Here is a 27,835-nt window from a genome sequence, read left to right as displayed (position 1 = left end):
CTCCATGAGGTTCCAAAGAAAACTTTTTTCTATTTACTTTGGAAAACTCTAGAATTGATCAGGAGAAGTTGAGAATAAATTCCGAGGAATCCAAATTTCCTGATGGTTGTTCTTTTTTTGCTTTTGTTTCTTTTGTTGGCAAGCTATTTTGGGCTTCAGTCAAATGTAAAAACCAATAAAACATACATAGCAAAGGATGTGTGTTGGGGATACAGAACAGGGAGGCAGTAGGCACAGACAAAGCAGCAGTCCAGATGCAATGGATCAAGTTCCACAGAGTCATGCCTCTTCCTTAGCTCATTCTCTCCTCTGCAATGGAATGGAAGTTGTATACAGACTTGGTTGTAGAGCCCAAAAATTCCTCTGGATTCCTCAACAGAATTATCCACCCCAAATTTTCAATTCCAATTAGTACTCAGCTTGGTTGTGTGTAACATTCATCTGAGGCTCTGGTACTATCTCTCCTTGGACCAGGGGGAAAAAAAACATTCCCACCATCAAATCCTACTTCTTTTTCAAGAAAATAAATATTTTGTGTACAAAATGTAAAACTAAAAGTTTTTGCTACTTAAGTTTGCATTCCAGCCAGGCTGGGTGCAGACAGGGGTGGCTGGGGCAGAGGGTGAGTATATGTTGAAGCTTGCAGCATACTTTTAGTATTGAGGAGAGGAGGCACCTGCCATTAAGATGGGACTATTGTTGTTTGTGTCCCTTAGGTGAGTAACTCCACGGCAGCGACCTGCGGCACGGAGGACTTTGAGCAGCAATGGCTGAGCCATCTTCTAGTAGTCAGTGAGTGGGTATCGTAGGAAGATAAAGACAAGGATGATGCAGAAGGTGGCAAGTGCCGAGCTGGTAATGTTAAAAAGGCGGGCAGTCTTGGCATCTTCCACAGCACCATTCAAATCGTTGAGGAGTTTTTTATCTCGCACCTGGAAAGAAACAAATTTGGGAACACAGGTTAAAAAAAAAAGGAAGCTAAGGAATAAGGGTGAGTTTAAAACTCCAAAACAAGACCAATTGTCCAGGACCATTTCTATTTTTGCCATTTTAAGCAAAGTTCTGACTTGAACCCAACAAACAGAAAGACCTTGAAATTTGCTGCTAGCATCTCACATCCAGCAATAGTATTTCCTCTGGCTGGAGACCCTAGCTACTCCTTTCAGTCTCAAGCAGTGAGGGCAGGACTGCTGTATTTGTTTCCCGTAAAGGAAAAAGCCCTCTCAATGAGAAGGTGGAAGGTGATGAATTGGGAACAGTTCGATCAATGACAGAGGTGAATGGTACTAATTAGCTTTGCTTAAGAGAAAAAAATGGTAAGGGTACTGCAATTCTCAGCAATTCTGGGAGTTTTGAAATCTACTGTTTGGGATATAGATCATGGGGTGAAAATGAGATGTGGGTAAATGTGCCATTAAGACCTTGACATGGGCTGAGGTGTCACATGGGAGAAGAAACCCATCGTACGCACTGAAAAGATGTTTTATTTTCATGAGATCTGCCACTTCATGGTCTTGAAACCTAGAAATGCCTCCTCTTCAAGTTATTTAAAGCCTGAAATCTGTGTATATTTGTGTGCATGCATATTCTGTTCCTACTAGTTAGGCAACTGCAGTCCTTTTCAAAGAGAAGGTGAAACATGTCACAGGTTTTCCTTGCAATAAGAAGCTATTGATGGGTAAAATGTAAAGGTAACGGTTCCCCTCGCACATATGTGCTAGTCATTCCTGACTCTAGGGGGCGGTGCTCATCTCTGTTTCAAAGCCGAAGAGCCAGCACTGTCCGAAGACATCTCCGTGGTCATGTGGCTGGCATGACTAAACGTCAAAGGAGCACGGAACACTGTTACCTTCCCACCGAAGGTGGTCCTTATTTTTCTACTTGCATTTTTACATGCTTTCGAACTGCTAGGTTGGCAGAAGCTGGGACAAGGAACGGGAGCACACTCTGTTATGCGGCGCTAGGGATTCGAACTGCCAAACTGCCGACCTTTCTGATCAACAAGCGCAGCATCTTAGCCACTGAGCCACCGTGTCCCTGATAGGACTAACAGACTATTAAGAGAATTGAGCTAACAGGATCTTCTGTAGAACAGCTACAGTTTAACAGGGATAGAGAAAGATAGAATTGTTTCTTAGAATGGATTTATATATTATCCTGCACATCACAATTATTCTTAAGACATGTTAAAGCACCATATTTTGGAGTGATTCTTGTGAAACCAATATATTTTAGAATAAGAGCTTGAAAATGAATACCGTGAGAATACAAAGTTGTATCATTGAGAATTGTTCCAGGTGCCCATATTCTATGCGCATGCAGATTTAAATTAAGGTAGGTATGATTTCAAGTATGCCTAAGAATTCTGTGCATTATACAATTCTGCTATAGTACTTGGTCAAAGTTTTCGTCAGCTACAATCCACTTCATCAGCCATAAAAAGCATTTGTCACAATTGGCAGATATATATATGTGTACGGGTGGAAGGAGGGAACGGTAATAAATGAGGTCAAGTGGCAATAAAATAGCAAAGGTACAGTTTGGGACAACACATTTAAATCAATGCAGAAGAAACATAATGATCTTTTATGACAGCAGGAATAAACCATTCATTCTATTATTAAATTAATTACATTATTACATTAATTAAAATTTGTGATGGAGATGAAAGTAATTATTGTTGTACTTCATGGTCAGACTTATATAACTGGACCTTTAAAATATTTTAATTCAGTAGCATCCTACTGGAATTTCAGTAACTAGAGATTTGGAGACCAGTTTTTGTCATAATGTCCTTGTTTATCTTGAACTTTCACAAGGTTTTGTGGCTGCAACTTATTAATATGGCAATCTGATTTTTTTTTCTCAATACAAATCCTATGAACAACCAACCTGGCTCTTAACATGACTGGCCAGTTACCATAAATCAATTCACAGGGTCAAGAGGAGAAGTAGTATATTCTGGAAAGGCCAGAAAGAAGCTAATTGATCCCAAGGGGTCTCTCTTACTCCAAATACCCCCCCCCCATGACCCTTGCCCCACAATATAAATGACTGAGCCATTCCCTTTCCTATTCAGTGGATGCAAAAATGCCAGCAGCCTATTTCTGAGAATGGCAAGGTTTGTGTTGCAACCATCATCCACACCACACAATTTTAGACAATATGATTAGCTATCTGCTCCGGTCCATTAAAGATACAGTAATAGATTCCAGCTGCAAAAAACAAAACAAAAAAAGCAAAATGTTGCATCTAAGTATATTACTCTCTAGTGCCTGTCAGCAAATAAATAATCAATACAAAATGTGATCTGGGAAATTAGCCTCAGAGGAGAGGCAGCCTGAAGCTTGCAGCATAAGAGTGTTTGCACCTCCCTCACTTTGCTGAGGCAAAAATCTGTGAGAGATTGCAACAGTATTTTATCTATTCCCAAAGAATGCAGAATGGAGGACATTAAAGCAAGAAGAGCTCATCAATATTCATGTAATTGAAAATGGATAAGTTGCAGGGAGGCTCTCTGGATCTCCCTGAGATGGTGATACATTCCTGAAGGTTGAATTAAATCATTTTGTCACCCTGTATCTTGAATCTCCTGCTCGATGATTATTTCTTTGGCTTTATCTCACTCTAACAATAACAAATATTCTGGAGAGGGACATATGATCGCCATTGATTCATAAGACTCCTCCATCAGTGTGACCTAAGATTGTCAGATATTAGAAAGGAAAGCAGTCTGGCTGGAGCCAGATGGATCTTTAGCAATGTTAATAAAACAGCTTGCCAGATTTTAGTTCTGATTCTAAACAACTCGACCTCTAATCTCAGGTCCACATTTAGGGGGCAAAAATCAGGGATTCTGATAGTGGAACAGGGTTTGGGATGGAGGTTCGAAGTTAGAATATAAGCCCAATTGCAGTCTGTATAAGAATCTGTTGTAAATGATTTAATGGGGGCTGTGATGAAGTACAGGTAATCTTCGATGTACGACCATAATGGAGCCCGTAATTTATGTTGCTAAGTGAGACATTGGTTGTGAGTTTTGTGCCATTTTACAACTTTTCTTGCCAAAGTTGTTGAGAATCACTGCAGTTGTTAAATTAGACAATTGCAAAAGCAATAGCAATTAGACTTATATACCCCTTCACAGTACTTTACAACCCTCTCTAAGCAGTTTTACAGGGTCATCATATTGCCCCCAACAATCTGGGTCCTCATTTTACCAATCAACCAGTGAGAATCGAACTACAGGCAGTTGGCAGTCAGCAGAAGTAGCCTGCAGTACTGCATTCTAATCACTGCACCACCACGGCTCAATTAGTAAAATGGTTGTTAAGTGAATCTGGCTGCCCCGTGGACTTTGCTTGTCAGAAAGTTGCAAATCACAAGACCCTGAGACACTGCAATTGTCATAAATATGAACCAGTTGCCAAGCGTCTGAATTTTGGTCATGTGACCCTGGGGATGTTGCAACGGTCGTAAGAGTGAAAAACAGTCCTAAGTCACTTTTTCTAGTGCCGCTGTAACTTTGAACGGCCACTAAATAAACGGTTGTAAGTCAAGGACTACCTGAACCTTCTCTGTGTATGATGAAATTTTGAAATGGCTGAAAGGCTCTTTTGGGCCACAGAGGAGGCATGATTGGCCTGGAAACAAGCTCTAAGTGCTTAATTCATTTAACTTGCTCCATAAGCTGTTTATCTGTATGTCACGTATGTATCATAAAACTTTGGAGAAAACCATTTTATTTGCATTTAGGACAAAATTGCCAAGATCTGATGAAGTAAACTCTAGAATGTGGAAAAATACATCATAGTAACTAGGTTTAGCCTATAAAATGACATGGACTTACTTCTTCTACCTTTATGCTACGTATATATTAACCTTCTACCATAACCTCTTTTTTCTAGCTAAAAGCAAATGCTTAGCAAACAATGCTGAGAATGGAATTACTATTACTGCTATAGAATACTGTACTAAATAATTGCTATTTATAAGATTATCTTTTGTTCTATGTGGAAAACCCATACAAAATGATTTAGATCTGTAGTTTAGACTGAGTTGTTGAAAAAATACCCCAGAAAAAGGCATTGACAACTTATTCATTTTTGTGTCCCTCCCTGCAGGCTAAAAATGTCCAGGAATATTTCCCTTAGTCACCAGGAATTTAGCTCAATTTTAAGAACATCCCATGAACTTCTTTTCAACAAAAAGACGAAGGTAGTTTCCTTTACCTTAGATTAGTGTAATACAATATGTAAAGAAGGCCGTTGTGTTAGCTTAACCATTTTTTAAATTGTAGTTAAAATCTTGTCACATTCACACATTGTGTGAATTAAACCTGCTTATTGGCACTTTCGGTATGGCTGTAACTAAACACCAATGGCGAAGAGTATCCAATCTTTTTTGGCTAGTGGGCACATCTGGAAATTTGGGAGTACATTGTAAGTACTGTGGTTGCAGGCAGTGAGGGTGGGGGCTTGCCCATTCATGCTAGCAAAGCCATTCTCTCTCTCTGTCTCTCTGGTCTGCAGAAACATTGGTGACCAGGGTCATTGTTTGGGGATCCCAGGATTAGTACTGTAAATCATTATTCTAAGACATTCTTTCAGATTGAAACATATATACTAAAAGATTATAGATAGTTGAATTTTATGGCTGGAAGCCTTTTGTTATGGACAAGGAACCGACTTAAATTGTTGTTTTGCTTAGTGTCTTCCACTGGATGAATAGCCCTTGCACTGAACAAGGCTAAACACAAGATGTCAGTGGTGGAGCATGCATAGAAAACCCTTTGTTCTGTAATGCAGCAGAACTGCATAGATCAAATGATTATTTTTTATGAACTCCAAAAATAATTCCACAAGTTCATACACATTACTTGTTTAGCACTATCACTGCATTCACACACATTTACCTGAAAGCACAGCATTCAATATATTTTGTGAACTGAGAGTTCTGACTCCACTCTAAGGCTTTATTGTTCTTTATCCCTGCCATCCTGGAAGGAAATTTTCCTAGAATTAAATTAGGATTTGACTTTCCTTGCTGGCAGCACCAACCAACATTAGAGGTTCTTATTCCCTGTAAGAGTTCATGTCAGCCCTTTGAGGTAGGCCAGATCAGAAAGACTAGACTCCACAGGAAGGCTAGAACAGAATCTGAAGGCAGGACAAGAAGTAATGGGTAGAAGGTCATTAAAGAGAGATCCAGTCTACAACTAAGGAGAAATTTCCTGACAGTGAGAACAACAATTAACCAGTGGAATGACTTGCCTCCAGAAGTTGTGAGTGTTCCATCATTGGAGGTTTTAAAGAAGACAATGGACAATCATTTGTCTGGAATGGTACAGGTAGTCTTTGTTCTGACCGAGGCTTCCTAAGAGCATGAAACAAACTCCTTGTCCCGGCAAAAAAACCTTTTATTAATTTACAGTGAATTCTGTTCCTTCACAGCCAGCAAAGTCTTTCAAGGGAGGATTTACAGTCACAGACCTTATCTGGCTTGGAGAGCTGACAGGCTGATATCTGCAGAACTTGGCCAGGAGTCTCGGAGAGTCATGAACCAATTAAGCAAACTCCAATCCCCTTTCGCTCCTCTTTTATTTCCTCTGGGAGGGGCCATTCATCATCTGGCCTTAGTCAGCCCCTGCTCTTTAGTTGTTCCCTTCATCTAGCAACTCTATGCATGCGCACACTGGGAACAGGCTCCAGCTGTTCGTCTGCCTCACTGATGTCTGAGTCTAAGGCAGCTGATAGCTGGCATATGGCTCTGGCGCCCTTTCTGCCTCCGACACAGAGCCCTCAACAGACTCCAGGACTGGCCCATGTCCCTCCCCAACCTTCTCACTGTGTGAATCTGCTGCCAGCTCTGCTGGCGGGTCACAGCAGTATTTGAGTTACGAATTTAATGGAGCCTACCAATTACATTTGTAACCTGAGGATTCGTTGAAGTGAATCATATAAAATGACAGTGTAAACTCCCCCTTTCGCCCATTTACTAATCAAATACACAGGATATTAAGTACACAAGGTATCTCAGGGTGGGGAAATCCAGGGTGTGTGTGGCTACTGATAGAACAGGACACCTACCTAAGACCACCCAAGGTCTTCCCTCATCCCACTTCGATATCTTCTACTCCCCACAACTGCTCCTCCCCTCCCAATCTTGCCATACTGGGTCACTTATCTAGCGAAGATCTAGCGAGTTGCCTCCTCTCTAGTCTCTCTGCCACGCAAGATCACGGCCCCCAGAAGCTTCCAGACTCAGCGGACAAATCATTTGCATGCCAATGGGAGGCTTTGGGGCAGGGAAATCACACTGTCTCGAAGTGTCCTATCGGCTTACAAACTCTTCAGCAAGCCTTTGCAAAAAAGCTTTTGATGGCAAGAATGCGCTGGCCCCTCCTGGGCTCCATTCGTGCTGGCAAAGGCTTTTTGCAAAGACAACTAGAACCTGCAAACTTTGACAAGGAAATGGCAAATGGAGGGAAGGCCTCAAGCACTGAAATCTTCCCTCCGTTTGCTGCAGATCTCATCCAGGCCCCAATTCGCCACAAACAGAGACCTAAAGTAGTGCGAGATCACGCAAGATCAGTAGCATGAGATCTCACACTACTGATCTTGCGTGATCTTGTGGTACTTTACACCTCTGTTATCTTCGAATGCACCGAAGGCCTGAAGCAACGAAGCAGGCAAATAGACTGCAGAGAGGAGACAGCTCGCTAGATCTTCGCAAGGTAAGTGAGTCTCCACAAGCCCAGTGCCTGTGGAGACCTGGCCGGGGAGGGGGGAATAGGCAGGGTGAATGCCTCTGTAGTGCCTCTGCGGTCATTCGTACAGGTGAAAGACGGCTGTGATGCTGCAACATTCGCAACCTCAGGACTGTGTCATGTCATAAATACTTGGGGGAGCTATGTTGCAACTTCAAACAGTCGTTAAGTGAACTCTCGTAACTGAAAGATTACCTGTATAGGGCCCCCTGCTTGAGCAGGGGGGCTGGACTTGTAGACCTCTAAGGTCCTTTCCAACACAGTGTTTCTGTATCCGCATCTTCTCTTATACTCCCTCTCATATCCCAGTCAGGAACCTGGATCTCTTTTTTCAGAAAATCTCCTTTCTGTATATGCAATAGATTTTGACTATTCACTTATAAGCTATTTCTAGGGCACTTTTTATTCTGATTTGTTTTTTTAAAAAATAGTTTGGTCCTATTTGTTATATCCAAGCCTTCCCCCCTCCCCTCCCCACAGTCAAAATCATATTGTTTTAAAATTGGCTGTTTTAATTTTGAGGCTGTGGGTTTTATTTTCTGGACATCATTGTTTTATAAGGTTATTATATTTTTAAAGTATCTGATTTCTATCAGATGCGTGTTTTTTGTGTGATTATTGTTATGGATTTATATTGGGAGCCGTCATGGCTTGGCCAGTTTTAGAGAGAGCAAGCTAGAAATCTGTTAAATAAATAAGAAAATAAATCACTGGTGAACTTGGTGCTGTTTGGCGAACATTCACCTCTAACTCTTGCTGCACGTCCAAGGATGCAGTTTGTGTTTCCAGCTCACCAATTTCTAAAGCCTGAAGTTTATTTCAGGCCATAGAGCAACATCCTGTGCATCCTAAATATGTGGAATCTTCCACTTCGTTCTTCTGTGAAGATAGACCTTGCTTAAAAATAGTCTGCTTGCTCATAGAAGAAGAACAGCTCACAGATGTTTACACAAATGCAAACGCAAAATTCTGAATAAAAATAATTCTTGCATGGGCAAAAACGTATCTGAGGAGGGGTGATTTCTCTTGCAGAAAATAAAGCAAGTTGACTTTTGTTTTGCCTTATCCGATGTCCTTTCGCTGCATTTGGCTGCTCACAATCCAGAACTGTTACAGTAAATGGGAATCAAACTATCAAGGGGCATGGAATTGGAAAGTACATTGATGAAGGGGTTCAAGGCTCATTGGGGAGAGGAAGAGGGGTGGGGAGAGAGAGAGAATTAAGAGAAAGGGATACAAGCATCTTCGGTTTGCTTTCATAGTGAGAGCTGCAATTTTCTGATGAGCTGGCTGCCTTAAAATTGGGGAAACAACAGATACTTCTAAGCCTTGGAAAAACCAGCAACTCCCACTGAGAGGATTAGTTGACTTCGAAAATGTGGCTAATCTTCTTATTTCTCTTTGTAGATTAAAATATCATAACTGATGGTAAGAAAAAGCAAAACCTGAGTTTGGAATACATTAATAACTGTAACTTGCAATGAGATTTTGAAAGAGGGATAATTAATTGGCAGTGACTCAGATTGTACAGGAAAATAATTTTAACATGCCAGCAGACCTAATGATAAAGCCTGGGTCACCATATTTAAACCTATGCAAAATATTAGAAAAGTGGTTCTTCTACATAATATACCAACCAAAGCCCCCCCCCCCAACCAAATTATCCCACTTTTCCTGTAAGAGTTCCAGGTAATTTACACCAATTTCTTGTTTTATATTTATCCCTGTAACTAGAAGCCGGCCGGGGTGGTGGTTGGTGGGTTGGTATTGAGCTGGGGGTAAAAACTGAGCAGACATCACCTACTAAGCTGTTGTCAAACAAGGATTCGAAGTTGGATATCTGTGGTCAGTGTCCAGCACATTCATACACAATTTCCACTGTGCTCTTCTCAACTCCTGTCCCCTTGTTGCCCATCCCATTGAATAACAAGACATGGAAGTAAGCTTTCTCCTGTATTGGGGAAAAGTGTCAGTAAGGTTGGAGGAAGCATAGTTGGGCACAGGTGGAAGAGAAAGACAGTCCAAAGCAAGGAGAGAGAAAAGGTATAACAGAGTGACTGGAAAGAAATAAAAGATTTGGGATGGATTGCAGCAATGGTTACTGGCTTCCAAATGGTGGATGTGTGATCCCATGGGAAAAGTCCACTCTTTTATAATGCATGCAATATAACCAATGCACCTTGATTAAGGATGTCCAGTTATGAATGCCATTTTAAAACTATTGTGGACATCCCTGATAATGACAAGAGTCACTTGATCTTTTCTCTATGAAAGGATAGCATAGGACTGCTTGGGGTGAAACTAGACTTTGGTTGTGCTTCTTACTTGTTGCCAAAATCTGGCAAAAACTGACGTCTTTAATTTTAGTGGAGAATGCTGCGGTATGCATGGGTAAGATTTAGGTTGGTAATGTAGTCTTAATTTTTCTGAACCCTAAGACTGAAAGCCTCATTTAACCAAGGACTTTAGATGATCTTCTCGTTGAGAGATAATATCTGTATCTTCCTAAGAGGCATTTCTTCTTGCTCTTGGGAGCCCTAGTGTGTTTTCTCCTAATGAGTTCCTGGGCAATGGAGGTTGCTTCTCTGGAACTTGCAACATTTCAGTTGCATACACGTTCCCAGACTCCCTTATCAGCAATTCCAGCTAATGATAACAGATTCTGGGAATTGTAGTTCAGTATCATCAGAATCCTTTGATTTCCTACAGCTGGTTTAGACTCCTTTTCTGCTGAGATCACAGTGAGTTCTTCTATCCATCTTTGCAAATGAGTTTGTCACTTCATTTTCCCCCTTGCATCAAAGACAAGGCAAGCTTATGAACATCATGACACATTTGACAGAAGCTGCTTTGTGGAGTTGTTTAAAATAATCTGTATTCTTCTGTCTTCCTATGTGCATAGGCATTGCAATCTTTACTGTCACTGCAAAAGCCTGTGTTCTTCAAATATCCATTGGTTGGGCAATAGAAGGAACAGAATTACAAACATTTACTCTAGCTTGGAATCAAGTTCTTTGAAACTTCAGATTCAAGGTTCTGCTGTGGTTGAATCTGTATAAATGTTCAACATGTCGATGGACACTTCCAATATAGAAAAGAACTGCATTCTTGTAATCTTTTGGTTTGTCATTAGCACTGATTACAGTGAGATGGAAAGAAACAGATAGCAGATTGTTCCTTTCTTCTTCAGTACTTTCCCCCAAATGAGTAAAGACTTGAAGGCTTCCAGAAATCACCTTTTAGTAAGAAGTACCAAAGATTGCAGGCTATTTTTAACATGACTTCTATGAGAGCTCACAAGCTGAAAGTCTTAACTCAGTGAATAATGTTGTCTATAGGAAAACCTTCCAATTTGATGATCCTAAGTCCAAGAAGGAATAGGAGTCAATGCTTCAACAACATTTTTTAAATCCTGCAGCACCAATACAATACTAATAGCAAAGCACAACTGCTTGGGCTTGTAATGAATCCACATAGATGGATTTCCTGCATGAACATGTCAGATGCTACTGAACCCAAGTTATAACAGATTTTTAAAAGCATGGGAGATGCTTTTAGCTCTATCTATACTATCACTATGCTAGTTTTTGCTTTGCTTTGTTCCAATCAGATTTTTCTCACTAAATTGCTGCTTTAATTAATTCCTAACCACAACCTCATATTTTTAAAACACATTTAGAATAATGCAAGCCACAAGGTTGAACAACGGAAGTTCTGAATTGTACATTATATCAACCACCAAGGCATAAGACAATGTAATTTAAAATCAGCACTCGTATGTCCACCGCCTCTATAAATTCAATATATTATCAGATTCCCAAGAAGATAGATAGTGAATGTGAACTAAAATGGTATGAATGCTCACTGATTCAGGTTAACCTTCCCTAATGTAAAACTTGCAGGAATTCCCATAATTCTTAGCCAGCACATTCAGGATCCTGAGAATATTGGGACATGTAGCCTAAGATATTTGGTAGGCCCCAGCTTGGAAGGCCAGTCAAGTAAAATCAATTGATAGCTGCCAATGGTAGGATTCTAGCCTAGCCTTTTGAATTCATGCTAAACTAATGATGAATGTCAGGCACCAAGGATTAGGACCATACATTAAATTATAGCACAGAAGGTTTATTCAAGCCTAAACACAAAAATCTAATCACCTAACAGTAAGCACTACACTGGCGCTAGATTAAGAGTCAATGGAATTCAAGGAGGGTCTTGGATCATTTGTGGCAATGTAAGGACTCTAAGCTTATGACATATTTAACTCTGCACCCAGCTCTGCCTGCTCTTACTCTACAGTGAGACTAAGAATGTCTATATATATTTTAATATAATTTTATACTTCATACAATTTACCTGAAGTAATTTCAAATCATCTGATACTTATTGTATGTGGAACTACTACCAAACTTTAGAAGATCCCCACTATATTTATTCTTTTCATGGTTCAATAAGACAGATAAGGTGTAATGCATAGCTGAGACATAGACCAAAAACTTATGTATACCAAAAGCTTCTCAACAGTTCCTAGAGGGATTTTAAAGGCCCACAACAATCACTAGAAGACTCAGATTTCATGAAAATGTGTTATCTATTATATAGATAATAGGCTGTAGAATTCTTGGAGTTGAAGTCCACAAGTCTTAAAGTTCCCACACCCCTGCATTAGAGGAATAATTTGGCCATGACAGTTGGAAGGAAAAGGAAATACTGGAATTGGGATATAGAATAATTTTTTATGTGAAAAGCGGAAAATGAATATATGTGGACTTGTGGGGAAAAGGCATTTCTGCTCCGAAGCCATATCAAAGATGTACAAGTCTTTAGAAGAAGCAACATCATTTTTTTGCTCTTCCTAGAGATTTAAAAATAAAAGCTACTGCAGCCATAGCAAAAAAACATTGATTACTCAGAGCTATGGGGGAAAAAAAAACTAATTTTGGAATGGAAATACAGGCAATTTTGAAAAGCTTTGCAAGCCTTTCATTAGACAAAATCAGGTGTACTAATATAAATGTGCAGGAGTTTAACCATTTTTTTTAAAATGAAGCAGCGGGGCTTATCTTACAATTATCTCTGAAATTACTATACAGCAGCATGCTAGAAAAATTAAATTGTATAAGTGATAAAATTCCACTTGCTCTTCCTGAAAATGTCATGATTTCTCTCACAGTTGTAGCACTATATGTTGATGTATAAGATAGAAATACATTTTAAATCAATGGATTCATTGAAATGAAGAAACCCAGAAAAACATTTACATTAGCATAGCAGTGTTTCTGAAACAATGTGGTAGGTTGAAAATCCCTCCCTCCCTCCCATTGTCTCAATGAAGAGTCATGGTAGGTTACAAGAGTCATCAGAAAACATCTATCTGCAGACAGAAATATTTATCTATGATAAATATACAAATATTTAAATTGCTAATAAAAATTATAAAACACAAAGGTAATTGTAATAGTAGTAATAAAGTAAAGGCATAATAAAAACAAGAATCAAGATAACATAAGCAAATTAATTTAAAATAAATTCAAGACTAAGTAAAGTAAAAACAAACTAGGCAACAAAATGCTCTTCCATCTTCAGAAGCTTCCAGAACATCAGAAGGAGTTGAGCAGGCTTGAATTCTAAGGGGCTAATCCATAAGACCAGGGCAGAAACAGCATCTCCTGACTTTCTTTCCTTTTATTTGTTGAAGACATCATCTTACAGTACTAAAGAACCCCCATCTTGTCAGCAGTCCACAGCTAAGAAGATTTGAGGCAACCAAGCTGTTCCAATAGGAACATAATGTTTTCCTTGGGAAAACAGAAGAGGAACTTCCAAGTGGAGGAATTGGCTTGAGTGACACAGTTGTGGTACTTGGTCTGCTGAACTACAACTGCTCCTTTCATTTTACCCCTGGGTTGGCACTTGCTCAGCATTACTGTTTTGGCTGTGAGGGAGACCATAATTCTGCTTCTCTAGCCACATTTTTCTTTTTTTTAAATGATCTCTGACCCGGACTGATGCCTTCAGTCCTAAAAGGTACCTAAGAAACCAATGCCATGTAGATTAGGACTACTTTTATTGTAGCAGCTATAGATGCATCTCTTTGGGGTCACATGGTGGTTGATGGATTAATCAGTTGACAAAAATCATGCACCTATGAGCATCCTTCAAGTCCAACACTTCTTTCTCACATACTAAAGGCCCTTTCTTAAACTCTGGCTCCAAGAACACTTATGCGCCAGATGTATGTTGGCTGCACAAATCCAGGTTCCTGCTGCCTTTCAATTAAGGGAGACAAGCTCTTGCCTGCTATGAAGTGGTCAATAGATTGACAGCCTTTTGATAAAAAAAATGATTAGAAAAGAATAGATTGGCTTAAACCTTACAATAACCATCTGACATGGAGAAGGCATGGCAACTGATGTTTCCCATGTCTGGGGATGATGAAGTGTTAGCCAGGGGAACATGCCAATCATTGACCTAACAATGTTGCATGGAAAAACTATATGGACATCAGCACAGCATGTTAAAGGCAAGCACGATTCATACTAACATGACTTCTTCCCACCTCTTAGATGGGAGGAAAGCACTCCAGAGATGAGTGTGGATGAATCTACAGATCTGCTGTTCATAGATCTGACGATCTCTTTCATGGCTCTCATTTGGAAAGGATTTTGGTTAGAAGCCTGAGGCACTATGTGCTTTTTTTAATCTCTCTGATCGGTCTGACTGGTGTGAATGGTTCCTTCTCCCTGTCTCTAATGATGGCATTAGAGACAGACTCTTTATCAGTTTCTCTTAACTCCAGATCTCAGGTGGTTACTGAAATTGTGGTACTTTGCAATTATGAACATTATCCTTGCCCCACCTGTCTATATTTACTTTACTAGCTGCAAGGCAAGCTTGATGTTTCTTAATTTCTATAAATCTTTGTTCTTCAAAGAAATATGATAAAATTATGAGAATTTGTCGACTGGGTTTCTTCATTAAGAGCTTGCCGCCAGCTGGCCAACCACCTGCGAGCTCAAGAGCTGCAAAGTCTTTGATTTCTCAGAGTAAAAACCGGAAAGTCAACATTCACTAAAATTGTAATTATAAATACCCACTTATTAAGAAATAATCTCATTGGACTAAGTAAACAGCAAGTTTGGCTTAATCTGCATGTTCATGTTTGCACTAGGTGTCCTATGCTACAATTCCAAGAAACCTAAAAATCTGGGTTTATATGTCTTGATTCCTATCTGTAAAAGAATGCAATAGTTGATTCATATGTGCATATTTATTACTAAGTGACTGCATGAAGAAATGACATATGACAAAAAAAAACCTCAAAAGAAAGAGAAAATTGTCTCTTAGACATATTGCCTTTAAATGGAGACAGTTCACACATTCAGATGTAAATAATTTATATGATGAAGCTTGAATCCATCTTTATGTTTAATACAAAACACAAACACAATTACAGGAGTCAGCAAGAATCAGCAGGGAAGATGAATTTTTTTAGATATAATCCTGAAGAAAATTATTCTTTGAAGCTGCTAGCTGCCCTGAAAAGGAATCCTTCATTGGCATAATTGGGAATTGGAATTATATACAAACATTTCCTATGTTTGTAGGAATGGGTTCTTCAATAGGGGCTGGATATTAAGAATTTGCACATGGAATTCTAGAAGTTGGAGTTCAGCACATTCAGAATGTATACTGTTAAAGAGGATGGCTATATACATTTAGTTGGGGTGCAATTATAAAAATGTCAGCTTTTGTATGGTCTTAAATTTGATAAAATGACCAAAAGGTTAAAGATAAGAACTTGAAGTATTGAACTATGCAATCTAAACATATATACAACCGATCTCTTCCTTTTTCAGACACTGGAAGAAAAATTATCTTTAAGGTAGCCATGAACAGATTCTAAACACACATACAACCTTAAATTTGAAATATAGGATTAGCAGCAATCTCAGAAGAAGAATGGTACCACTTTGAGCACAGCATAAACTGGATCCACAGTGCATACAGAGCTTACTTATTTTTATACTAGGATTCTGTGTCAGTCTGAAAGCAGGCCCCACAACCTCAAGTTTCAGTTGACGGCAGCACTAGTGGACAATTGAGCTAATTTATCTCAGGCTCAATTGCAGTACAGCTGAAGTTGCTGACATACTGCAATTCCTTTTCATTTTAGGATATAAACTTTACCTTACCCTTCCTTTTGGCTACGGTGAATCACTTGGGTCTCTCATTGGTTGGATTCACTCTTAATGTTTTGTGAATACAAGTAAAAATATGGCCATTGAAATGTCTTGGGCCAAACTAAAATCAGTGAAATGAACAACTTATCTATAATTGTCAAACTACAACTACTTGGTTAACAAATCATTCAGTTACTACCTGACACTCTAACTAGATAATTGCTACTGACATCTAAATTAGACTTAATAATTAAAATAATATTGGATTTTTAAAATTGGTTTGTTTTATTTATTTATTTATTTTATTTATTTGCTACCTATCTAGCCTTGCGGAGACTCTGGACAGCTTACAACATTACATTGTTGGTATTTGCCAAAAAAAAGCACACCCTTTTAAGTCAACTTCTTACTGCCTAAAAAGACATTTGCAAGGTTTTGAAAGACATGACAAAAATATCCTATCAATCAAAGTTAATCAAGATGTCCCTGGGCCCACAATTGCATTTACAGAATGTACAAACATGCTTTAGCAATTCCACCTGCTGAAAAAAATGAGACTTTATTAGGCAGAAATAAATATGTTATAATCAATCTATCCTCTCTCTTTCTCAATAGGTATTATGAGCAACTATAGTATGCTTACTGTGGAGTTGTCCTGGATGATTACACTCAAAGCATCAACTAGAAAACATACAGGAGAGGATCCAAAACGAATATGTTCCCTTTCTCCTTTGCTTTCTTTATTGTTTTTCTGTTGAATCCATTACACAGTTCAAACTATAGCTTTCGATCGATAAAATTCTTTCACCTCTTCAAAGGAACTTAAATGAAAATGCACCATTGGCCTCTGCCCTGCCATCAGGATGCATTGCCTAAAATATTTCTCTATACTATTTAACCAATATCTTTAAATGAAGGTGATGCTCCGATATAGCACCATTTTTTGCAATTTTGTCTGCATAACCTCAAGTATTTTGAAAAAAAGGGTATTTTTTTCCAAAACGGATACTATCACCTCCTATACTTGTCATATGATTCTATTTCCTATGCTCCCTCTGTCCTGAAGTTTTTATGTCTTTAACCTTTGTCACACAGTTTTATTCTGTATTTTTGAAGATATGTTTGCATTTTCCCCTTTCTCCCCAGCTTTTCCTCTCCTATAAAATCAGAGCCTAAAGACAGAAGAGCCCTAAAGGCTTTCTGCAGAAATTACTGATAAAAAAAAAAATCTTCCAATTCTATGCCATGGAGAATGTTGCAATAATGGATCTTAACAATCCATCACAGTGACAGCTATAAAGATGCAAAAGTTGTCTAGTCTAGCACATGTCCTTGCTAACATTTCTTATATTGTGTTTAAATGCAAATAGTTATATTTCTCTGGTTTGGTGGACCTGACTTAATGACCCATTTATCTTTGTCAACTTAAGTCAATATTTTTCAGAGCTGTTATGATGGCAAAAGTTTTGGTCACTATTTTTCCAGGAGGATTTCTAACATCATTTTCCCAATAGGTTTTACATCTGAATGATATTTAACTAAATCAAAATGGCAAGGTGCCTTCTTCAACCTTTCTAACTTGACCAAAATTGGAGTCAAAAACTGCTTTGTTCCTCTGCCTCAAAATGTATTGGAACTTTGGACTTGTTTTTTTCTTAAAAATAAGTTTTTGTTCTAAATTTTCTTTATGTTCATAATTGTTTTGGTTAGGATGAAAAAAGATATCACTGCATTTTCTTTATTTCTTTTTCCTTTTCAAAGTTCCATTTGAAGGTTTGCATCCCTTCTTGAGTTTTGGATAACTTCTTTGGGGCTTCTTATACATACAGTATATCCAAATTTCCCATCTATAGTCAGTCCATTTTCAATTCCTTTCTGATTATGCATGTGTAAATTTTTCTTTCGGCTTCACTCTTAAATGGTTTAAGCAGTGTTAATGCCATGCTTTCATGGCATTAACTCCCCAAGCCTCCTGCATCCAAAAAGTATTTATGTCTAGACTTGGTACTAAGCTTAGATATCCAGGCAGTTGCCTAGGACATCAAATTTTAGGAGATGTCAAAATTGAAAAGACTTCCAAAATACATAATACGAGTATAAAATCGTATAATCTTTCCTCATTCCTTTAGGACTTTTTCTTTCTATGCTTTTCAAACATGTCCACCACTAAAGTTGGATGTGACTTGACAACATTTGGGCGCTGATGTAATTAAAATTATTTACTGTTATTCATACTATAAAAGTTGAAAATTTTTGAGAAAGATAAAAATCTGTCCAGGGCTGAAAATTGTAAGTATAATGCTCAAACACTCAATGAAAAAAATAGAAGATACAAGTTGGCACCTCTTTGAAATTCCCTTTTTTTATAAAAAGGAAAATAAACTAAACCATAGGGGTGCTAAAATATGACTTTGGCTGTCAAAATGTGACGTCTGGCCCTGTTTGTGCATGTTTTGAACACAAGATGTGTCCCAAAATAGATGAGAAATGGTAGTATTCAAACCAGGATTTAATTTGTAGAATTCTTCAGCCCTAGAACTTCATTGCTATCCCTGAGGAGTTTCAGAATGCCTCAGTTTCTACAAAATTCCTTTTTTCTACTATAAAAGAACTAGATTTTATTAAGAGCCACTTAGAGGCTTAGAAAAAAGCTTGCAGAACATATAAGATGACTCTCAGATACTTCCTCCCCTCCATCGTAACACATTAACATTCAGTCTCCTCAAACATAAACATTTGTTTTTCTATTTGCTACATGTTTAGCAAACTCCTCCTCACAATGAGATTTATTTATTTTAAAAACTCTGATTTCCTATTTTACACTGTGAAATATTCCATGTCTCCCAGTTGTTACATTTCTGGTAGAACACCATTCGTGGCAGAATCAGTTTGATGAGATCCTTCATTAAGTGTTCTCTGATGGATCTTGGTAGAACCTGTAATGGTGGATATGTGACTGGCAACAGCGTTCTCTGACAAACAGCCCCAGTACATTCTGAATGGTGACATTAACTTCTACTTGCCTGTGCTCTACCTTGTAGGAAATCAACAGTGCCAATTGAGACCCACACAGTATTGATCAACAGAGGGATAGAATCAAGATCACGTGAAGTGTTAATACCACTTTATAATGCCTTGGTAAGGCCACACTTGGAATACTGCATTCAGTTCTGGTCGCCACGATGTAAAAAAGATGTGGAGACTCTAGAAAGAGTGCAGAGAAGAGCAACAAAGATGATTAGGGGCCTGGAGTCTAAAACATATGAAGAACGGTTGCAGGAACTGGGTATGTTTAGCTTAAGAGAAAGAAGGACTAGGGGAGACATGATAGCATTATTCCAATATCTCAGAGGTTGCCACAAAGAAGAGGGAGTCAAACTATTCTCCAAAGCACCTGAGGGTAGAACAAGAAGCAATGGGTGGAAACTAATCAAGGAGAGAAGCAATTTAGAACTGAGGAGGAATTTCCTGACAGTGAGAACAATTAATCAGTGGAACAGCTTGCCTCCAGAAGTTGTGAATGCCCCAACACTGGAAGTCTTTAAGAAGATGTTGGATAGCTATTTGTCTGAAACGGTATAGGGTTTCCTGCCTAGGCAGGGGGTTGGACTAGAAGACCTCCAAGGTCCCTTCCAACTCTACTATTGTATTGTATTGTAAGATACTGCTGATATTTTTTTTAATAGCAACTGAGGGCAGGGTACAGCATCTTCTACTCTTCTTACAAAAAACATCCACATGAAATCCCATTTTTCCATCCTTCTTTTCAATGAGGGACAGAATTCCTCCCTCCCCGAAATAGCAACTCCTGGGTGAAAAATAAGTGGCAGCGTTTTTATCTATAAATTGGAAAGAGATTAGGGAAATGGAAGAATTACTCTCACCTTTGCCACACCATTTCATCTTCCTTCATGCAGCAGATGCTGCACTTGAGAAAACTTAACCAAATATAAAAGGGATATTGGTCCTCTTTTCAGTAGCAGTCATGCTGGCACTAAATTGTTAGGGTTAAATCACAAAGAGATACTGTGAAGGACAGGATTATAGGGCATATTCTATGCCTTGAAAAAAAACGACACTGAACACACAAAAATGGATCAAATTCTAGGATATTTCGATCATATTTTGAAACATGAACACATTTAAGGCTTATGAAAGCTATTTTGCCATTACCCAGAACTTTATCACTAAAAGCCTGATGCAATAGTAATATAATCAGAACTCATGTATTCAGCATCTGCAAATTTGTTTTGATGTTGTAATTGAATGGAATTCAAAAGCCTGCACACCAAATATATTTCTTGCTGCCCTCCTCTTCGGCTTCTTATATTCATCATATATTTTGTCGTATATTTTGGGACAAGAGAGATTATTATTGTTTCTAAATAACAGGAAGCCAAATAGAATTGAACAACGGCAAGATTTCTGCATCCCCAGAAATCTACCAATAAGTATTAAATTATCTTCTACTACTTAGGTTTTTTTTTAATCTAACCCTCCTTTTGTGGTACAATAATTGTTCAGGTGTCTATGCTGATAAGCTTTAGATTATAGTAAAATGAAATCTTGCTTTTCCATCATTCTAGGTTATTCAAAAATTCTGTAATTGAATAACCTAGCCAACTCAACATAAGGCCAACTTTTATAAACACACTGACCACAAATGCAATAGCTTTGCCTAATCTTACGGTCCCTTTACTAACAGTATTGTAATGTAAATGAAACTATTTTCACTCAATGTTCTCACAAGCCCTTTGGGCAGAGACATTTGTCAGACTTTAAATCTTCACTTTTACCAGTAAAGGCAATCGGATTTCTAACCCTGCAAAGATATTAGAAACAGTCCCTACTACAGTATGCTGCATAGCCTTAGCAAAGGTCACAAAGGGGAACTATCAATTAGCTTCCCTCCTGTCTACCGCAATGTCCTGGGGATGAGCGGTTGATCACATGGATATGTCTATATTGTTTTCCTAATAACGGTACAGAAGTTGTTTGATTTCTTTTGCAACTTTCCAGTCTGATCTACACTTTTCAGAGTGTTTCTAATAGTCATCCATCCATCTAACGATCCATGCCTATTTAAATTTTCAACCATCTAGATTTGTGATATAACTTGGGATAGTGCTTGAAAAAAAGAAATGAACCTGAGGTGGGTGGAGAAAGAGAAATTTATCCAACACCAAACACAGTTCCCTGTTTTGGTGTGCTCTTATATACTCTATAAAGATTCTGCTCCCATCCTGTTTTAAAATTTTAACTTTTGCATGGAGAGTATTATAAATGCAGTGTTTTACATTAGAATTTGCTTCGAAGGTTGTCCCTTATTGCCCTCATTTCTCCTTCAACCAATAAGTTGGCTTAGAACCAGGAGAATAAAAAATAATTTATTAAGGGCAAGGACATGACATAAGAAGAACATTTGCCACCTGTGAGGCAAGAGCTATAGAGCCTAAACCTCAGGTGGAAAAATCTATGCCTGTGTTAGGTGCCTAGGACTGTGTGTATCCAGGGCTTTAGAAGGAGGTAAAAATGAATCATATACAGGCAGTCCTAGGTTAAGAACATTTGACTTTAGCACAACCCCTAGATATGACAGGCTGCCTATTACAAAAAAAATGGTGGACAGCATTCTCCTTCCTCAAGCTGATGAAGCACTGAAGCCGTGCAATGCTTGTAGGAACTGCTCAAAACAGGCCGTATATTAAAAACATGCAGCTTCAGCACTTTGTCAGCTCAAGGAAGGAGAATGCCATCTGCCATTTTTATTAATAGACAACCCATTTATAAGTATGAGTTCCAATTTAAATACAAATTTGAGTTAAAGATTTAGGGAAGAGAACTCATTCTTAACCCACAGACAGCCTGCATGCAATTGTAATTGACCCAGGATAATTATTGCCTGCCCTTAGATAATACAGCAATTCTTTGTTTGCTACATTTCAGTTTCAAATGCAGCCATTAATCTGAGATCTCTTTGCTCCGACACTGAACTTGGCTCAATTAAGACCCTAATATGTTCTCCAAAGCACTAAAACCAAGGCAGGTGCACGGGCACAAAACTAGTGAAGTCCAGCATGAAACACAGGAATGTAACCTGAAAAAGTTGGATGAGAAATCACGTGGAACCACAGTGGGTTATGTGACCAAGAACGATCGATTAATAGCCAAGACCGTGCACGGCCTAGAAGATGGATTTGTACGGAAATTCAACTCTGTCCTCAATGCTCAGAGATGCAAATTCGATACAACAGACTATTTGCAACTGTTCTCTATTGCTATAAGAAGAGCATTGCATTGAATGCATTGCATTGCATTGCATTTATCCACAGAGGACTGCCACAGTCGCACAAGGAACATGAGTTAGGGCATGTAATAATACAAAAAACAGGAGCTGCAATATTACACTGGGAGCAAGGGACCTTATGATCAAAATGACTTTCCTGCATTTTTCAAAGGCCATACAAGTCTTAGACTGAATACAAAGCCAGTTTTCAAAGGATGCCAGTTGTAATCCATGTATCATGGGGTTACCTGCAAAAGAATGCTAAGCCTGTACACTACAGCTGTTGGCTCAGCATATTAAACACACCCAGCCTCCTGAAATGTCTTTACTTTGCAGTAAAGCAGACTAATCACACATAATGCAACTAAGGAATGTAGGCCAATCATTGGGCTTCTCTCTCCCCACCCCACCCCAGCAAAATAAAAATGAGGAGCATAGGAACTCATTAGTCTAAGTCAAGTTTGGGGGTAACCAGCTTGTACTGCTAAAGAGACAAGAGTGCTAACTTGGAAATGATCCCACTGCCCTCTTGCACAATTTACAGTTGCTGGACACAGGCAATTAATTGATCTGGTTCTGGGATGAAATACGTAAATAAATCCTGGGTTACACCAAATTAGTATACATGCTGCCTGTGAAACATACTATATATTCCTCTCTAAGGCCAATTCTCAACTCCTCATTCCAGTTTATTAAAAAGGAGCAAAAAGGGGGGGGGAAGTATGTGGAGGGGAGAGAGCTATCATCCTGTGATCACTGACAGATGATCACAATTTGCTTTTTGGCTGCACTCAGCAGTGAAATTCCTGGAGTCCAGCTGTCTCATATTCCCCCTGCAGTTATGAGAAATAATCACAGCAGGTTTGCTGTGTTTAGAGGGTTACATTACATTAAAAATATTATACAAGATACAGAAGCTGTGGCCAGATCAAGCCCTCTTAATGAAACCATCTCTAATTTTGTAATGGCCAAATAAGCCAGAGTTTTCATACCTATGTAACAGTCTCCAGGTTCTCTTTAAATGAACTCTTTCAATGAGTGCATGCTGTTGATTTCCCATTTTTAAACAAAACAGTTCCAGATCTACTTTTCTGATCCATAATACATGTCATATCCATACCTCCACCCTCTCCAATAGCTTCCATTATTCTAGCTAGGAGTTTTGCTAGAAGGTCTCCGTTTCTGACCTTGCCATTTATGAGTCCCAGAGGAATATTGCCTGCTTCTTCTTTGCCTGGGTGATATGAGTAGTAGCAGCTGTGCCTTTCATCCCTTCCTATTCTTATTTTCCCAAGGAAGAAGGTAGTATATGGAGGGAGCAGCATGGTCTAATAAGAGGTTTAGAGGTCCTCCAAAAGGCAGTCTTAGAAGCTGACAAATGCAAATCTTTGTTCATGAAGTACACATCTTTGCTCATTATTTGTAGCTGCTCTTTTTCCTCAAAGGATCCTTTGCATCCGTAGCCACTCATATTCTAGAAACAAAAAGGTTTCGCCCTAAAGATTAGGATCCAATGATTGATTCTGTAGGACTATCAGATCTGTACTGAAGAACTCTGGATGACCACTAGACAATAGCAATGGGCTGGCATTTTCTGAATTTGTCTGCTGCCATCTAATAGTTTTCCAGATGTTTTTAAACACAAGGTAGCAACCCTAATCTTAAACTCATTTTCCCATTAGAATACTAAATACAAAGCATTTCATTGGATACCAAAATCAAAATGATTAGAATGTATAGAACCTGCAATATTCCTGCCTTTTAAGATGAGAATTATTTTATCTACATAACCAGTGAAAGTTTGGAAATACTGAAGAGGAATCGTGGCAGAGCATGAAATGTTTTACAAGCAGAAGATCTATGTTCGGTTCCTGAATTCTTGAGAGATGTCCTAGGCAGCTGCTACCAATTAAGATGGATCCATTGCTAGATGGGGCATTGTCTAATTATATGAATCAACTTCTCCAATGCTTCATAAACAAGGAGAGTTAATGAAAATCCCAAGCCCTAAGGCAAAATATCTCTACTAATGTGGATTCTCGTGAAAGCTATCATTTTGTTATGAAAATATTGATCTATTCTACATGTTTAGTATAAAGATAAATAAAGTATGTAAACTGATGAAAGGATTTCTATTAGAATATTAAAAAAAGGTTTCTGATTGTGGTAGCATGATGTCAATGGCATGAAGCAACTATATCCTACTAGGACATATATTCTTAAATCCTAACCACCCAACTTGTTCTTATCATTACAACTCAACCATTATAAAATTAATTCATCTTCCTGGTTTGTCAAGAAACTGAAAGGAGTAATTAAATTGCAATGAACAATTTAATTTCTTATTGAAGCCATCTAGAAGGTATATTATTTCATTTATGAGGATGCTTCCAGGTTATCTCCTCCCCCACCAAAAGAATCAACAGCACTCCTTTTCATAGTATTTTTGTAACACAGACCTGAATTCACAAATACTTTTTTTTCTATTAGAGAATGTTCATCGTAAGATATGATATACTTCCTCCTCCTTGGAATCAGTTCTCATTTCCAAACTGGAGTAAATTAGCAACAATTAGTTGGTCTTGTTAAATGAACACAGACTTAACTCCAACTACAGGCCTGAACCCAACAAGTTTAATCATGCAGGACTGAGATTCATACTTACTTTCAGAGAATATGCCAAGGCAATGAAGCCCAAACAGCAGAAATTGAGGTATACAAAGTTGAAGATGGACCAGAGATAATAATCATTCACTTCAGTGGTGTCTGGGTAGATTTCAATTACAGCAGTGGGATTAGTCATCGTTTTCTTCTCCACGGAGTGTTTGCATTGCACGGGTGGTCTCAGGCTGTCCCCTTTGCAGGTCTTGTTCTCCATCAGACACACAGCAGAAGAAGGAGACAGCACAGGGGACCCTTGCTGAATGGGGGGCGTCTTGGAGATGCAAGCGAAGCACCCCTGCTGGGGTACATGAGGGGGTCTTCGAGTCCAGAAAGCCCCATCAAGGGGACATGGAGGGCCCAAGGGGGGTTCCTGTGGCCTCTCCGTGATGGCAACCCCCAGTTTACACAACTATATCCAAGGAAAGTATGTTCCCCTGAGAAAGACAGCGATGGAGAAAGTGGGGAGGGTCAGGAAGGGAAAAGGATGTGAGTGTCAAAAACAAAATACCGGGATGCAGGAAATCAGAAACAGAAAAGAGGCAGAGAAAGGAGGAAGAAAAAGGGGGATTCCCAGGCAAGGAGAAAAGAGAAAAGAGAGGAGCCTGTTTAAACACATGTACCACAAAGGGAGCAGACAAGAGCAGTCATTAATGTATGCAGCAGTGTAATAGTTCCTGGATTCCCTGCAGCTGGGTGTCCCAGCTCCGCAGTAGGCTTGGCTTGCCCTCTCCTGCTTCCCACACAAAACAGCCTCGGAGTTCATTAATTCCCTGGGAAAGGCAAGGAGCTTGACACGTCGTCACATGCCTTCTCCCAGCCCTCTCTTTCTCTCCCCATCTGCTGGGTTTGGTTTCCTGTTCCATTTCCCCCCGTTAAAGTCCTTTGCAGTCGGATCGGGCAAAAACAACAGCAATGCTCTCCTCGCTCACTCGTGTAAACACAACCGAGGGTTTTGATTCATCATCCTCCCCATTCCAGAAATTGGACAAGGGAAGACGACTTCCAAAAGAAGAGAGAGAGAGAGAGAGCGTGGACTCAGGGTGAAAAGGACTCTCTCCCTGCCACGAGACTCTAGTCCTCGCCCCCCTCTTCCCCATCCCCGCCCCGCATCTCTCCCTCCAACCCGTTCTCATCCACTCTTTGCCCATCTCTTCCGCGGGGCTCTCCCGTCCCGCGTCGACATCAGGATCGAAGCAGCAGCCCCCGGGCGGATGGGGCGACGAAAGCCAGACTGTTCCTGGAACCGACTGCACAAGCTGCGACAGAAAAGCCCGGCCTCCTAGGCTTTCCTCCGCTCGCTCTCTGCCCATTTTACTGAGCGTTCTCATCTCGGGCTACATTTCTGCTTGACTTTTCCCTTCCTCCCCCTTCTTCACCTGTCAGCAGTTTTTTCCCCCCTTTGGACGGCGTCGCCGCGCGGTCGGGGGTGGCGAGGAAGAAAGAAGGCACAGGAGGACAAAAAAAAAAAAAAAAAAGCCGGGGGGGGGGATGTGTAAGAGTGAAAGAAGCGCGCCTTCTCTCGCCGGCTCCTCTCCCTATCCCATCGGCTTTGCAATTACGAAACGGAGCCTGCCCGTAGATCCACCGGCACCGGAGCCCGTCCCTCCGTCCATCCGTAGAGCAGGGAGAGAGCGGATACTTACGGGGAGGGAGGGAGGCGGGCAGTTGTGCTGCATCCCCAGCTCAACACTGCCGCGGTCCCTTCTTTAGCAACTGGAGTTCGCGGAGGCGTCGGGGGAGGGAAGGGAGGGGCGGGCGGGCGTGGAAAGAGGTCAAACGGTCCCGCTCGGCTTCAATCCAAGCCAGGCAAGGCGTGCGCGCACCCGTTCCTGAAGACCCCGCGGGCACTCAATTTCCCTTTCTCGCCTCGCCAAGCCCGCTACTTCCACGAGTGCGCGGGGTTTATTTTTCTCTCTCTCGCTGTTCTCGGCTCCAAGCGCGCAATACGCGCGTGCTCTCTCTCTCACACACAAGCTTTTTTTGGGGGGTGGGGGGAATTCCAGAGTTGTCAATTCCCCCACCGAAAAAAACCCTACCTGCTGGAAACGCAACCTTCCCGCACCTGCCATGTAACAGCGCAGGCATCTCCGTGACCGGGGCTTTTTAGCGTCTATTTTGAGGACTTTGAAAAAGCTGACGAAAGGCGATGGGGTCAACCTGAGGCTTGCCCTCATCGCAATCACACCACGCGTGGCTTAGTAACACTGAAAAAAAGATTAGCCGCTTCTGATCTCTTTACTGAGGGGTTTGGAGAGGGTGGTGGTGGAAGAAACTCGAAGTGAGGCGGAGAGAGAACAGGGCGCCAAAGGGAAAGAAGCGCTCGTCGTGCTCCGGTCAGGGGGCCAGGATAGGAATCGGATCAATATTGGCTCCAGGCTGTGTCAGCGCGCACGCATAGGCAGCCATAGCCTGAATATCAACAGCTCCCCTCCATTGTTTACACTTTTATTGAAGGGCCTGTGGTCTTCACTGCCTTGGATGAAAATAAGTTCTGAAGAACTTGGAAGTTTTATGTTAGGCAAAGGTGATCTCGATGAGTTCTCTAATAAATGTAGCCGGATACATTGGATTCAACAGACTGTCTTTGCACTCCACTCTGTTGATAAATAATGAAACACAGCAAAAAGTTCTCTGATCAACAGGAACTAGGAAAACAAATAGTAGGCCCTGTAGAGGATTTCAGCAGAAGTATACTATTATAGCAAGGGGAATATATAGTTGGTTTATGAAAAGGTATCTACAACAAAACCAAAGAGTTCTTCCCACAATATATTAAGTCCATCCTCCTAGAGGGCATAATTTTAATTTAGGCTCCTAAATTGTTAAGAATGTAGTTTTTACAAAAGTTTGTAGAAAAAAAACCATGTTATAATGAATAATAAGGGAAGTAGCAACCACTATACATAAGTAGAATAATCTAGACATATTTAAATT

The 27,835-nt window shown here is 39.9% G+C and overlaps 1 protein-coding gene across 1 annotated transcript; it reads right to left on the bottom strand.

Annotated features, from left to right (window-relative positions):
- Positions 1 to 106: 106 nt before the first annotated feature.
- Positions 107 to 26,629, bottom strand: IFITM10 (interferon induced transmembrane protein 10). The gene is made up of 3 exons (XM_081935472.1): positions 26,545 to 26,629; positions 24,903 to 25,335; positions 107 to 932 (listed from the first exon to the last, which is right to left on the bottom strand). Exons 2-3 carry the CDS (start codon positions 25,113 to 25,115, stop codon positions 783 to 785), a joined length of 363 nt encoding a protein of 120 aa, XP_081791598.1. The 5' UTR covers positions 25,116 to 25,335; positions 26,545 to 26,629; the 3' UTR covers positions 107 to 782.
- Between the last annotated feature and the right edge of the window lie 1,206 nt (positions 26,630 to 27,835).

Source organism: Natrix helvetica, assembly GCF_964273705.1.
Source record: "Natrix helvetica genome assembly, chromosome: 1".
Taxonomy (NCBI): Eukaryota; Metazoa; Chordata; class Lepidosauria; order Squamata; family Natricidae; genus Natrix; species Natrix helvetica.
Note: the sequence above shows the minus strand (reverse complement) of the source record. Positions and strands in the feature narration are given on the sequence as shown.